This window comes from Penicillium lagena (genome assembly GCF_028827675.1).
Source record: "Penicillium lagena strain IBT 129212 chromosome Unknown utg000002l_segment0_segment0, whole genome shotgun sequence".
In the NCBI taxonomy this organism is placed as follows: Eukaryota; Fungi; Ascomycota; class Eurotiomycetes; order Eurotiales; family Aspergillaceae; genus Penicillium; species Penicillium lagena.
In genome coordinates, this window is record NW_026623223.1 from 1,714,027 (window position 1) to 1,727,993 (window position 13,967).

General features: G+C 47.6%; 7 protein-coding genes across 7 annotated transcripts; 3 read left to right on the plus strand and 4 right to left on the minus strand.

The window, feature by feature from the left end:
• Nucleotides 1–396: 396 nt before the first annotated feature.
• Nucleotides 397–1,064, minus strand: N7510_003448 (uncharacterized protein; the record flags this gene model as incomplete). Its single annotated transcript, XM_056975375.1, has 2 exons — nucleotides 397–803; nucleotides 1,034–1,064. 2 exons carry the CDS (start codon nucleotides 1,062–1,064, stop codon nucleotides 397–399), a joined length of 438 nt encoding a protein of 145 aa, XP_056835331.1.
• Nucleotides 1,065–1,219: 155 nt separating this feature from the next.
• On the minus strand, nucleotides 1,220–2,194 carry N7510_003449 (uncharacterized protein; the record flags this gene model as incomplete). The annotated part of the gene is made up of 1 exon (XM_056975376.1): nucleotides 1,220–2,194. The coding sequence occupies one exon, from the start codon at nucleotides 2,192–2,194 to the stop codon at nucleotides 1,220–1,222; it is 975 nt and encodes a 324-aa protein (XP_056835332.1).
• A 444-nt stretch (nucleotides 2,195–2,638) lies between these two features.
• On the minus strand, nucleotides 2,639–3,061 carry N7510_003450 (uncharacterized protein; the record flags this gene model as incomplete). Its single annotated transcript, XM_056975377.1, has 1 exon — nucleotides 2,639–3,061. The coding sequence occupies one exon, from the start codon at nucleotides 3,059–3,061 to the stop codon at nucleotides 2,639–2,641; it is 423 nt and encodes a 140-aa protein (XP_056835333.1).
• Nucleotides 3,062–3,663: 602 nt separating this feature from the next.
• N7510_003451 (GFA family protein) lies at nucleotides 3,664–4,497 on the plus strand (the record flags this gene model as incomplete). Its single annotated transcript, XM_056975378.1, has 1 exon — nucleotides 3,664–4,497. One exon carries the CDS (start codon nucleotides 3,664–3,666, stop codon nucleotides 4,495–4,497), a length of 834 nt encoding a protein of 277 aa, XP_056835334.1.
• Nucleotides 4,498–4,998: 501 nt separating this feature from the next.
• On the plus strand, nucleotides 4,999–9,745 carry N7510_003452 (uncharacterized protein; the record flags this gene model as incomplete). The annotated part of the gene is made up of 9 exons (XM_079040928.1): nucleotides 4,999–5,553; nucleotides 5,611–5,767; nucleotides 6,202–6,603; nucleotides 6,852–6,919; nucleotides 7,502–7,664; nucleotides 7,714–8,968; nucleotides 9,026–9,180; nucleotides 9,233–9,430; nucleotides 9,483–9,745. 9 exons carry the CDS (start codon nucleotides 4,999–5,001, stop codon nucleotides 9,743–9,745), a joined length of 3,216 nt encoding a protein of 1,071 aa, XP_078897054.1.
• A 408-nt stretch (nucleotides 9,746–10,153) lies between these two features.
• Nucleotides 10,154–11,233, plus strand: N7510_003453 (isopenicillin N synthase family dioxygenase; the record flags this gene model as incomplete). The annotated part of the gene is made up of 2 exons (XM_056975379.1): nucleotides 10,154–10,339; nucleotides 10,403–11,233. 2 exons carry the CDS (start codon nucleotides 10,154–10,156, stop codon nucleotides 11,231–11,233), a joined length of 1,017 nt encoding a protein of 338 aa, XP_056835335.1.
• Nucleotides 11,234–11,412: 179 nt separating this feature from the next.
• On the minus strand, nucleotides 11,413–13,600 carry N7510_003454 (nucleobase cation symporter-1 family protein; the record flags this gene model as incomplete). The annotated part of the gene is made up of 11 exons (XM_056975380.1): nucleotides 11,413–11,672; nucleotides 11,724–11,878; nucleotides 11,931–12,008; nucleotides 12,061–12,176; nucleotides 12,228–12,612; nucleotides 12,662–12,845; nucleotides 12,895–12,996; nucleotides 13,064–13,181; nucleotides 13,238–13,335; nucleotides 13,391–13,494; nucleotides 13,560–13,600. The coding sequence occupies 11 exons, from the start codon at nucleotides 13,598–13,600 to the stop codon at nucleotides 11,413–11,415; spliced, it is 1,641 nt and encodes a 546-aa protein (XP_056835336.1).
• Nucleotides 13,601–13,967: the final 367 nt, after the last annotated feature.

The window sequence follows — 13,967 nt, forward strand, 5'->3', positions numbered from 1 at the left end:
CAATGCAAATTATCCATCTAATTTCTAGGGATTGACGGATAAAAGAATGGCTCGCTTCTTAATGCATCTTATTATTTCATTTTGAATGAATGTTAAGTTCAAGGACCAGCAACTCAATAAGAAAAGACTGGTAACTTAATCGATCTGGAGATAGTTATAACCGGACCACGATAAAATGAAACCAATAGAAGTTTTTTCTGAATAGCTGTAGGCTTCCAAAAGGGAAATTAGCAAGTCTTGTGTCGCGTAGGGATTATGAATTTGATATTGTTGAGGCAAGCTAATTGTTTAGTTATTTGAAAAAATTGCATGCTATCGCGTAGAGCCTCCTAATTACGCTATCTAGCCTCCTTGGAGCACTGCAGGCAGTAAGTATATTGCGCTGCTGCCATTTCATCAATGGGCAGATTCGACGTCTGCACGGACGTCCTCTAGGTGGGTATTTTGATGTCCCGCCTTCTCGTCATGAGCGGCTTGAGATAGCCGACGCTTTCTTGTGACCTCCATCATTTGTTTGGCAAACGGCGACCGTTCACGAATTGCGGGACCATTGCGATAGAATAAGTAGATCGGTGCCGTGACAAGTACTGCGACGCAAGCAAGGATTGTTGACGCATATTCATATGGGAACTTATGGCCAATGTTCTCGAACATCGGAGTGGAATACATGGCTGCAATTCCAGCAAGAAAGTCTCGTGTAAAGTCGTTACCTGCTGTAGCAGACGCCGCATACTCTCCATAAGCAGCGACAGTATAGTCAATTGAAGATTGGTAGATAGAATACTGTAAAACATCAGAAGATTCTCAAAATTCTAAAAAGGGAAGCTCACATTTGCAATGCCAATCACTGCTGTAAAAATCATAGGAGCAATCCAGGGAACATGTGATGGACCAAGACTTGTCCAAGCAAAGCCAAAGAGACCAATTGGTAGACATGGGATTACTGTCGCCTTGATTAGCAACTCTACACTAAGAAAAGCACCTCTCTACAAAGGCTAGAAAGTGTAACTTACCAAAAAGTAACCACCACAACCGTGCTTCTGGGGAAACAGATTCGGAGCCATGTTTTCGCCGTCTCTGCCTAAACATATGAATAGAGGGCAGAAAAGAAAGGTAAGCGAGAAAATATCCAACAAGCAGCCTATAGAAGAGAAATCAGCATTCACACTAATAAGAAACAAATATAACGTCGCTATCACAAAAGAGATGGGAGGAGAACTCACGGTATAAAGGCGAGGCTGATCTGAATTGTCCCAAAACCATACTGCTTATAAATCGGTTGAAACCCTTGAAGAAAGGTAAAAATCAAGGAGTCGCTGAAACCGCTCATAAGAGAAAGCCACATCACGATAGGCTCAGTGAACAGCATCACGAACGGTCGCTTCCATACAATCCAGATGTCTTTCGCAGACAGTGAGTAACCGTGAAGTTCATGAGGACCCCAAATGTTGACTTCCCCAGGTCCAGCCTTTCGCCTCTTCTTTGCTTCTCTGTCAAGTATGATGGTAGCTCGCGTTTCTGGTACCAAGATAAAGTGTATGATCTGAACAGCGCCGCCAGCGATGAGCTGAACCCAAAAGATCCACCTTAACGGCTGACGCGCTTCCACAAAGCCCCCAACGACTGCACCGACGACGGAGCCGCCCACAGATGACAGCACAAGAAATGCAACGGCATATTCCTGATCATCAGGCTCCCAACAATCAGCAATAACCCCCAGTGTCACCGAGCCACCGGCTGTACTTAATCCGCCAAGCAAGCGAACCACAACATAGGTTGCAAAATTGGGAGCAAATGCACAAGGAAATTGCCATATGTTAACCAGGAAGAGACTGAGTTGCTGCACTGGCCATCGTCCCAGCTCCTCACTCCATGGCGCCCAAATCAGGCACCCGAAGGCATAAGCGCAAAGAAAGGTCAGTTGTGGGATTCTTGCGACTTGTTGGCTGACGTTGTGTTGTTTGGCTATTTCCGAAACCCCGTTGGCGTAGAGACTTGCATTCAGGTTCATCGATATCTGAATAGAGAACATCACGCAGAGAATCATCCATTTGTACCAGACGGGAAAGCTGTAGCCCAGTTTATCGTATGCCGCAGCTTCCGTTAGCTCTCTCTTGTCGTTCAACCTAGAATTTTCCTCTTTATTGTCGTGATTTGAATATTGACTCCCCTCCGGTCGAGACATATTTCCCATTGCTGGAACATCATTTGAGTCATTGAAGGATTGATTGGTGGACGCCATCATAAAAGTAGCATACAGATGATTTGCGCTCTCATAGGGGTGCCGATCGGGGCGTGGAGGAGGCTAAATATTTGTGGGGATCTAGCTGGTCATCTGTTTAGAAATCGAACATGACGTCTGGGGAGAGTTTTGAACCGTGGATGTTGCGAGCGAATCTCCAATAGATCCTTTGTTACTTAAGGTTGTGGATCCGCATGTACGTCTTCCATATCCTACCGATGCCCGGGGCAGTGCGGGGTTCTAGCCCGGACAAACCGGTTTGTGCGCTTCCATAATAAATTGAATAATGCTTTCCCCATTAAGAAAATGGAGAGCTTTCAGATAACATTCCAAGAATTTTCTGGGACATTTGAACTTCGGTGATTATCTTATCCGATTGTAAGAGTGGCTGCAATCTTACTCTTCCCCCGGGTTGCCTCCTTCCAGAAACTTAAAAAATGTCAACAGATTCCCATCATTATCCTTGATTGTAAACTGCCTGAATCCCCATGGCGTATCTTCAATGTCCTCCGCGATTTCTACCTCAGGAAATCCTTTCACGTGTTCATAGTACTCGTCCAGCTCGGAAGTTCCAAGAGCGATCATGGCTTGCGATGGCTTAAACGCTTCCGCTGTTGCGCTGGAGAAGTAAAAATTCGCGTCTGCTTTTTTGCCAATGAACATGGAGCAAAAAGTCAGCTCGGTTTCACAGCCCTCAGGCTTCACGCTGGCGAGCTTGAAACCGAGCTTCTGGGTGTAGAAGTGAATTGTGCTGGAAATCGAGCGGGAGTGAAACATGGGAATGACTTTCCACGCGGAATCAGTGATGCAAGAAGCCATTTTGAAAGGATATATGGCAGGTAGCCCAAATGATAGAAGAGTATGAAGATGATACAGTTGAAGTCGAAATTAGATTCCTCTACTGACGAATTATCCTAACCTGAAACGCCCTAATCTCTATTTGGCTTAGTTGTAGATCACGCTTTTTAAGAATGTAATCACATACGACGTTGCATTTCTAAAGCGCACGGCATCTGACGACTGTAGATAAACGATCTACCGAAGACTCAATCCGACGCACTGATCGTTCGGTATGATGGCTGTCTAAAGTTAGCTAATCCGCAGATGACTCTGAATACGAGCCTTGCATCCTGGCCCGTGCACCCATCTTCACTGCGAATGAGGCCCCTCCCCCGCCTCCTGCAGCATTACGAACTTCATTTTGTGAAGCCAAAATGACTGCGACCAAGACTTTGACAGCTTCGTGTCACTGCAATAGTGTGCGTTTTACTCTCACCATCCCAATAGAATGTCTTCCCTTGAAAGTACACTTGTGCCACTGTAGCCTCTGTCGCTACACCCACGGCACACCATGCACCTTTCACGCTCCACTACCATCTGGCGTGGAGCCTCAATTTATTGCGCCATCCGGTCTCGACAAAATGGCTAGTTATCAACACCCAGCGTCAAGAGAGACGACCTACTTTTGCGGCACTTGTGGTTGCCAGATTGCAGGAGTTGGTAGCCAATGGACAGTCTCTACCGCAATCTTCGATGCCAATAGAGATGATGAAGGAATTTGGAAGTTCAATGCCCATATGCTTCCGAAATCAGCGCCGGACAGAGGACTAGCAGCTGTCTTTTCAGTCATTGACGGACATCAATTACAGACCGAAAATCTAGGTCTCTCTCCGCAGGCTATAGCTGGCAGCGATTCTCAACCACCTGATCCCGAAAGCAAAGAGCTCCTCGCGCAGTGTCATTGTGGTGGAGTCTCTTTCAACATCGCCCGACCCAGCGAGGAGTTCATCGCAAGCCCTGCAAGCAAAGGATGGATTTCACCCTTGGACAAGAGAAAGTGGCTTGCAACTATGGATCTCTGCGACGACTGTCGATTAGTTAATGGCACGCACGTCATAAGTTGGATGTTTGTATCACTTGATCATATTACACCACGTCTGCCGAAGGACTTGATGATCGGGTCAGCGAAGGGCTATCGCTCTACGAAAGATGTACTCCGGGTATTCTGCGGCACATGCGGTGCAACTGTTTTTTATCATTGCAATGAGCGACCGGAGATTGTAGATGTGGCAATGGGCATCCTGCGCGCGCCTGAAGGCGCTATGGCTGAGAACTGGTGCGTATGGAGAGCTGGACGACCATCGTGGCCGGAGGATGGATTGCGGTATCATACTGGGTTTAGTCGTGCACTGACCGAAGGGATGCAGCGATGGGGGGCTGAACGGGGGCATCCACAGGATTTTGAACTGGCATAGTATTTGTGGTCTTTTGGTAGTAAGTCAGTAGATTATTCTGTCAATCTTCGCAAGCTCAATATGCAAGGCTTCAGTAGCCAGACTGTTTCAATAGAAGTAAATTAAAAAAAAAGTGGTACGAAGAAGTGTAAAATCAGATGTACCATTCTAAAATCTTTCTATTACTTCTAGGTTCGCCGGGAAGTAATGATCAGAAGGCATTATGGTCGTTCTTCCGCTCGTTGCGTAGCCCTTCGTTTGCGAGAATTTGAAGGCTGAAGAGAGCTAGCGAGAGGGTCGAAAAGAAGCCGCGCGGGCTGCAGATGGTCTGTGGCCGGCTGCACAACTTTGCGCATTGTATATCTGCAGGGGAAGCAATGTCGTACGCTGCTATAAGCAGTGAAAGTACTGCCACATTGCGAACACTCATCTCAGAAAATCTCAGAAAGTGGTTGACTATGGCTGGCTGCAAGACATGGAGCAAAGGCCATTACTAAGACAAGTGATAAGAACGTACTTGTTATGGAGAAGACCCCGATCTGGATCAAGCTTGCAGATTTTGGAATCAGTAAGCTTACGCAGGAAGACGAAACCGAACTGCGGACAAGGATTGGAACGGAGGGATATATGGCACCGGAAGTTTTTGGACTTCTGGATGACTCGACAGAAAGTTCAAGCTATACAAATGCAGTTGATATCTGGTCGCTTGGGTGTTTGCTATACTATGCCTTGACCAAGCGTACACCTTTCTCTACGTTTTTGTCGCTTCAAGCCTATGTTAAAAGTGATGCAGCCTTTCCTGAGAAACCTTTGTATGAGAAAGGTGTCAGCCCTAGTGGTCGGGCCTTCATTCAAAGACTTTTACGGCCTTCACCAGAAGAGCGTCCCAAAGCCTCAAAGCAATTACTTGCCACCTGGATCATTGACATCAATGCCATTCCAGATCCACGCTCAGCACTAGACCCAGAAGATCCTGTGGGCAGGCCTCTACCTCCACCACCTTCCCACAAGAACAGCTCATCCGAATCTAGGAGAGGTCCTACGCCTTCCCCTTTTATACCTTCTGGGCCAGAAATGGTATGTTTGTATAGGGCATGGTTAACCGACAAATACACTGTTTTGATACGGATACAGAATTATTTTTCTTATGAGCTATGGAATTTGATCGACAAAACCAAATCTCTGACTGACACACTCGAATCCAGTGCCCCAACAAATGATGAAGTTTCCGAAGCCTGGAAAAGTGCTACTGAATATATTGTGAAAAAGAAAGCAAAAGCACACGCCGAACGTATGATAGAAATCAACAGATTACCCAAGCCAAACACAGATTGACTTCGAGCCCTCCTCGACGAGGGGGCGAACCCAAATACACTTTGTGCAAAGGCTACACTGCGCCCCATCTCGCCACGATAAGAGGATATTTGGAGTGGGTGAAGATTCTTCTCCAATATGGTGCAGATTTGAAGATACGCTCTGGAAACTCCAAGCATACCGTACTTCAATTAGCCACCTCGGGGATGCACCACGGATATTGTTTATTAGGCTCGAAGATGGTCGAAATTTTTCTCGATCATGGAGCTGACCCAAATCTCCCTGATTTTGTAGGACACAATCTCTTGCATGAAATAGTTCGCGTTGCAGCCTATCACAAGGCAGGCCCGTATGCCTCGGATTTGATACGTTGGCAAGTCAGAAGCTAGATAAAGCGGGGCGTCTCTACAGAGCTCAAGAATCTCGGAGGACATACTCCGCTCAGCTATGCAATCATGTCAAGGCTCGAGAAAATTGCGACTTTGCTCTTAGAGAACGGATCTAGATCAGATACCGTCGACTACAAGGGCCGAACCCCATTACATCTTGCCGTCGCATCGGACAAAGTGAGCACCGAGCTCGTGCGGCGGCTCATCGAAGCTGGTGCTAGTGTTAACCAGGAAGACATGCAGAAATGCTCCCCGCTGTTCGTGGCCGCTGGCAATAAAGTAAGAGGCGAGGTGATTGGCCTTCTACTCGATTGTGGTGCAGACTGCGAGTTTGAGGATGCAGCCGTGATGAGACGTATTCGGCATGCGAAAGCCTGGCGGAAGTTTAATGGAAAACACTTCAAGTTTGGGTGGAGGCTGCGAGGTAGAGGGCACAACTCTAGTACTAAGTTCATTCGGGTTCTTCTTAGCGCCGTTTTTCCCTATCTTTATGATCAGGTGGGTGGGTGCCTGAGGTGTCAGCGCCCACTGCCGTAGATAGATAGGATTTCCCTTCGGGGAGATCATAGTCAATACAACTCACCGACAATTGCTTTGTGTATGTGTCTGCGTCTCCAAGGAAAATTCTTGGTTGGTTGATGGCTATATAACAACAATTTGCTCGTTTTCAAGTACATACGACCACAGGGTGTGGAGAACAGGGCTTCCCGTCCGCTCAGCCGTACTTAAGCCACACGCCGGTCAGTTAGTAGTTGGGTGGGTGACCACCAGCGAATCCTGACTGTTGTATGTTTTTTTAATTTTTATTCTACCTATAAATCGTATACCTACGAATCAGAGAGGTGAAGCTCCTAATTGGCCTAGTATAAGTATTATTAGATAATACGTCTACTTTTATAGTGGGAGTAACTTAATTGAAAAGCCTCATATGACCGTGATGGAAATCTGGACACACGATGAGCTGGAACCCGCCTTGGATCCCTTCAATAACCAGTTAACTAGTTACCCACACATACGCGCTAACAAAACTGGAAGTCACGTGTCAGTAACCCGGGGCGCCACCGACCCATTGGGAGTTATCAGGAGAAAAGCTACCAGTGGCTGCCACATCCGGGGAGGCGAGAGAAGATCCAAGGCCAGCACTGATGACCCAAGGTCGTGAAATTTAGTGCTTAGCCACAGTGTCCACGACCAAGAAAAAGCCGAATCCTAGGTCGAGTGTGTAAACAAATCAGGGCAACTGAAGTGGAAGTCCATGGAGATTCAACCACGCCTCACCTCCACCCCCTCATTGTGATCGGATTCCTAATCGATGTTGGTAGAAATACTCCACAGATAGCCTGAATATGGATCGCCAGCGGAGGCGTTCCTTCAAGATCAAGTCGAGCTTCGGCGAGGCTCGCAAGTGGAGGAGCCGCAAAAACCGGCCGTGCGATACATGTCGGAGGCGGAAGACGGCCTGTGTCATTGAAACAGAGCCTCCTTGTGGGTTGAAAACGCTCATTTGGGGTCCATCAAACTGACCGTGATGAAGGCAGATTCTGTCGGACTAGAGGCTTACAATGCACCTCAACCGAAGATAGGCGGACGCGGCAATCTCGATTATCTCGAGTGCCTTTAGAGGACCAGTCTGTGACGCCCGACACGCCAGCAGCCTGTGATGAGGACGACTCATTACTAGAATCAAATAGTGAAAGTGGTTCATTTAATATATTTCCCGGGGGACCTCCCAATGCCTCGCCAGGGACTGCGGGGGCCTTACCACCCCCAGAAATACAGCCAGCATCCTATACTCAATCTCCTGCCGGTGTTAGTGTTACGACAAACCCCCAAATTCATACCCTCGAGGACAACGAGAACCGCACGGCCCATTATATGGGCCTGTCTGGCGAGCAAGATACCGACCTCCTAGCATCATTTCGATCCGTGATTATCAACGAGCAAGATGGGGTCAGTGCAGATGTGTTCCAAGTATATCCCGGCGACCCAGTCAAAAATATGCCCCCCATTCACTTTAATATCCTACATGATGAGTTTCAGCCCTCAGACAACGTTGCCAAAGCGCGAGCATCTGAAACAATCGAGTCTATGGTGTCGCCACATGCATCCGCGTTGGTACGGCTCTTCTTTAAACATGTCCATCCTGTGTACTGTGTGATTTCGAAACTCCGTTTTCTGCAGGAATTCGCAACAGATAAGCTCAGGATCCCGGCATCGCTGCGTGGCGCTGTGTATGGGCTTGGAGCAATGTTTTGGCATGATGATCCCGACCTACAAAGAAACCTACCATTCGATTTGCACGATCTCTTTGAAGAAGCTCATTCATCGTTGCAAAGAGAGTTCCATGCACCTAATTTGTGGAAGTTACAGGCGTGTCTCCTACTACTATACGAGAGACCAGCTGATAATGCGACGATAGAAACACCACGCACATGGGTATTTTCTGCCCACATCGTTGCTTGTGCTCAGATGATAGGGCTACACCAAGATCCGAAACTATGGCAAATCGCCCCCTGGGAGATTAAATTGAGGAATAAATTGTGGTGGGCCACCTACATGGCTGACCTCTGGTCTTCAGTATGCCATGGGAATCCTCCACATATCTATCCCAACTCGTTCACCACTTCATTGTTAGACATGGAGGATTTGGCATTTGACGAAGATGTTCCTGAGCAGTTTCATAATTTGGTAGATGCGTCTAGCAGGACCGTCGAAATATCCACGTGTGCTCGCTTTCTCCAGATGGTAAAGCTGAGCCAAATTCTGCATGAACTTATCGATCTTTATCAGTGAGCTTGTATCCCAATCGCTTTTGAACAGGCATCTAAATGGCTAACCACCAGCAGTTCTGATCTTGGTTACGAGAAAGGTGTTACGAATCGTCTTGATAGAGAAACCAAGCTGCTCCAAATCAAATCTCAACTCGAGACATATTCATGCATGAGACCTCATTGTGTGACGATGGGATACTGTCTAGATGGCCCTGCTTTTCGGAATAATGGTAGGTACAGTTTGTGCATATGAGTATGGCACGGTCTAATCAATTATCCCAGCTCCATTATGTCTGGCATTCTTCGCCGTTCAAGGTCTGCTCTTCCGCGCTCTGATGAGCCCTGCCAAAATGGCAGCTAAATCGGATCCAAACTCTCCTCTTGGCCGCCACTTCGACCAAGCTGTGACTCAATTTGGAGAGTTCACAGTCTTCATGCATGAAATTACGCTACCATGTCTTCATGCCTTTTGGGGTGGGCGTGAGTATTTCACAACTCTTTCAGCTTCATATACTAAACTTACTATTCCTAGATGCGCGATCTCAGCTTACACTATGTGGAAACTTTTTGATTTATCTCTTTTTGTTGGCTCCTAGTCCGGAACAAGTCCGTTCTGCTTTTCGGCTTCTAGAAAGTTTTCATGAATCGCTTCAGCGACTGAGAGAGTGGGCTAACGATGATGCTTCCCTTGGACTGCTTCGTCCTGTTGCCTTGCGAATGGACTCGTTCTTTACGCAGGCTGCGCAGATTATGAGGACGGGGATGGAGCTAAGGACTCAGTCTAGTGCCTCGTGATTGCTATTTGCAACTCTCGCGATGCTATTTAGGGAACGAGTATGACCAATACAAAGTAGAATAAATATGTGTTCTGCGAGCGCCAGAATGCTGTATGGTAACAGTATCCTTGGCAAAATCATATGTGGGGGAATCGGTCAGCCGACGAAGTTAGCCGATCGCGATAGGCAAATTTGATAAAAGGCGTCGGCAACTCTCCGATGGCACCAAGCTTATCCTGTTTAAGAAGGTCGAGGAAATAGCCTCGTTCGTCCTCCAATGACACGCTTCCGTGTCTGAATTGTGCTGGCCTCGACGAGATAGGTCGACGCCGTCTAGGTTAGCTCAACTGTACTTGCGACATAAAAGCTCCGCTTGCAATCCGATCGTCCCCTCCGACAGACACACCTCATGTCCATTTGTTCCAAAATGGTTGCCCCCACCATTGATACCTTGAGCATCCCCATTATCGACTTGGAGCCAGCGCGTAAAGGGAATGCCGACGAAGTTGCGCAAGTCGCGAAGAAAGTCTACCTGGCCTTTAAGAATGAAGGCTTTGCCTATATTAAAAATCATGGCGTTCCACAGGAATTGGTAGACGAAGCCTTTCAGTGGGTATGAGCTTGGCTTGTTTAAGCACGCAATGATCACCGAAGCTGACGTCGTGTACGGAATCAGAGCCAAAGGTTCTTTGCACTTTCCCAAAGTGACAAAGACAAGGCACCGCATCCTGCTGAAGGCTGGTATCATCGTGGATATTCGGGCATCGGCAGAGAGAAAGTCTCGCAGATGGTTTTTGATAACAAAGAAATTGCCGAGCAACGCAAAGTTCCCGATGTCAAAGAATCATTCGAACTAGGAAACGAAACGGACAAGCGCATGCCCAATATTTGGGTCCCGGAAGAAGTGTTACCTGGATTCCGAGCATTCTTCACGAAGTTCTTCGAAACATGCTACGGAATTGAGCAATTGATGCTAAAACTCATTGCCGTGGGAATGGGCATTGAGGAGAACTTCTTTCTCGACTATCATAAGAACAAAACAAACCAGTGCCGATTGCTGCATTATCCTGCGGTAGAAGAAGAACTTTTGAGATTGGGCAAAGCTGAGAGAATTGCCGCACACTCTGATTTCGGCACAATGACCATCCTCTTCCAGGATGAGGTTGGCGGTTTGGAGGTCGAAGATATCCACGAGAAAGGCAAATTCAACCAGGCGCCTTTTATTCCAGGCTCGGCTGTCGTCAATATTGGAGACCTTCTGATGCGCTGGAGCAACGATGAGCTTAAGTCTACTTTGCACCGTGTTCGGGCACCTCCGCTTGTGGATTCTGATAGCTCCGAAGGCCGCATGACTCGTCCGAGGTACTCTATACCCTATTTCATCAGTCCGGACAGAGAAAGTGTTATTGATTGCATCCCTGGTTGCTTTGGGCCGGATCGGCCCAAGAAATATGAACCTATCACAAGCCGAGACTATATTACGATGCGGATGAATGCGACTTACTGATGATCTGAATGATAAGAGATTGTATGTCTGTGAGGAGCCTTTTTCACTAGACGATGTTGTATAGTCAAATCCATCAATCACTAAATCATGGCTCCCCGGAAGGATATGCAAAAATCTTTTGAGGTCAAGCAATGTACTGAAATAAAAATGCTCTGTTTAAATTTCAGTACTAATCCACGTTACACAACAGTAGTTACTGTCTCCTGTTTCTCAGTATGCGAGGATGTCTCAGGGCTCGCCTTCGAGCCTCCATAAAAAAGAACTTCTTCGTCAACAAACGGAGACTCTTGGCCCAGACTACCAGGAGGGAATATCTTATTTAGTGCCCAGAAGACCGAAAAGCTCATGGCAAGACCGACAAGGAAGGTGAGATTGTAGAGCCGCACCCAGCCGACCCACTGGCTCGTGGAATTTGAGTCAACAGTTGCGACCATACCAGCTATATCAACGATTAGCCTGAGACCTGGTATCCAAAAGTGGTTTCACGTACGAAGAAGTGGCCACATTCCTGCTAAGAATGATACGAATGCCCGTGGGTTGACTCCATTGAGGAACCAATAGATGGAGGATTTGTCGCCTGTGTACAAGTCACTAAGCCGAAGTTTGTACCGCCGGATGAGATGGTAGTCGGCAAGCATGATCCCGCTATTTTGTTGATATCAGACTTTGTGTGGAAGGTATGCCAAGATAGACTCACGTTGCAGGTGCCATGAAGACACCAAATCCACTTAAGACAGACAGGAACTTGTCTGCGGTCGATATTAACTGCCATGGTCTGTAGATGATTAGCATATACTCAGTTATGCTTGGAAAAAGAAAAGACTCACTGGGTTGCAATTCCAATGCAGCACATGATATACGCCCCCCGCCTGATATTAATATATCTCGGCCAAAGACCGGCCATGTCCATACCACACGAAACTGAGTTTAGAACAACTGAGATCTAAATCTGCTGGTCAGATTGAGGACCTGGCGTCTCTGGGACCTAACATACCGCAAACTGGGAGCAAATCATGCCAAGGCTAGCAAAGAAGACGCCCGCGCGGACTCCAGAGCTAGAGCCATAATAGTCTTGGATGTCTGCGAGCAAATAAATTGGGTTCCATTGAAGTTCGCCACCCATCACATCATGCGAAGCGCTGGTGACAACAATCCCAATAATTGCTGTGGCCGCAATAGTCAAGGGAGATGCAACTAGCTGAGATAGCGTAGGGGCAAATCTTCGATTAGCATAACGAGTCCAGTCCGATTGACCCAAGGTTCCAGATCCCCAAGAGCCCAGGATAGCGGTGATGCCAAACATAAAGGACCAGCCAACATTGGGGGCTTTAGCTGGTTCATGGAACAGGCTGCCTGCGCCGTGGGCATTTGACACAGCCCTAGCAACCGCTTTAGTATTCGATAACGGGGTATTAGCAAGGCACGAACCAAATCAGAATACCGAAGCATGCTCCACAGAAACAGGTAAAGCAAACCACAAATGGTATCTGCAGCTTCTCCGGGCGAATGAGAAGACCCGGTATAAAAGCGCACATCCAGATCACTAGACCGATAAAGTCCTTCGTCTGCAGATGAGATCCAGGGTCAAAGTAGTTATGCATGTGAGCGAATCCTGTCGGTGTTAGCTGAGAACACACTTAGACTTGTTCAGGGTCACCCACCAGGAATGATAGCACCGATCATGACTCTCGTTGCTTGACCACCCCAAAATGCCTGCATGCCAAACCACATACAAGATACGAAGCATCGTAGGATAACAGGAACTGTTTTGAGAAGAACGTCAGCATAGAATATTGGATTTGGGAAAGTGGTCGGTTGTCGATGACTTACAGTAGGACCCTCGCATCCCCCACGAAAACCGACTCGAGACAGTGAATCCTATATGATGGTTCTCTCCCATCCACCCACACGCGACCGCTAGAAGGCCAGCTAGTACACCGCCAATAATCTAATTGAAAATATTCTATTAGCCTATTCCATGGTAGAAGCACAATAACCACTCACCACAACACCGATGGCCTGCTGCGGGCTTAGCCCAAGGGCCAGCAACGTGCTACCCGTCGACCAAGCCGAGATACAAGACCCGGAGACAGTCCAGTACCCTAGACAAGCTGTTAATTTGGTCACTTGAACGATCCACTGGTATTGTCTTCTTACCGAAATAAGACCAAACTCCATACGTGCGTCGGTCCGGTGGAATTGGAATCAGGTCGCGGTTGCACCATGTGGTGTTTTCATAATATGCATTTTCGTCCTTTGGGCTAAGTGTAGCGTAACATGGTCAGAGACACCGATCCATTCATTAACTGTATGGGCGGACACTCACCATTGAAGCTTCTGCTTGATCTGCGGCCATGACCAGCCCATCTTGTTTCGCTCCTGCACGGGGTGGTGTTGCGGGTCTCGAGAGTTGCGGAACACAAGATCCTGATAACTGCAGTGTCGGCGTTTACATATTTTCCGCTTATCATCACACAACCTTGCTAAACCCCCTATGCGGAGGCTATTGGTGCGCCCCCTCACTTTCTCGTGTTATCGCTCGGGATCTGCATTCTCCCCTCCGATCGCAGTTGGCCGATCAACCCCATATCCTAGCCTAACTCCGGGATTCCCCACCGAGGGCATAGCTTCGAAGGAAATTGCAGTATGAATTCCTGCTGCTCAGATAAGCTTGACAATAAAATCAGAAAATGAGATCGGCCAACCAAAGATCACAGAGAATACCGGACAGGGG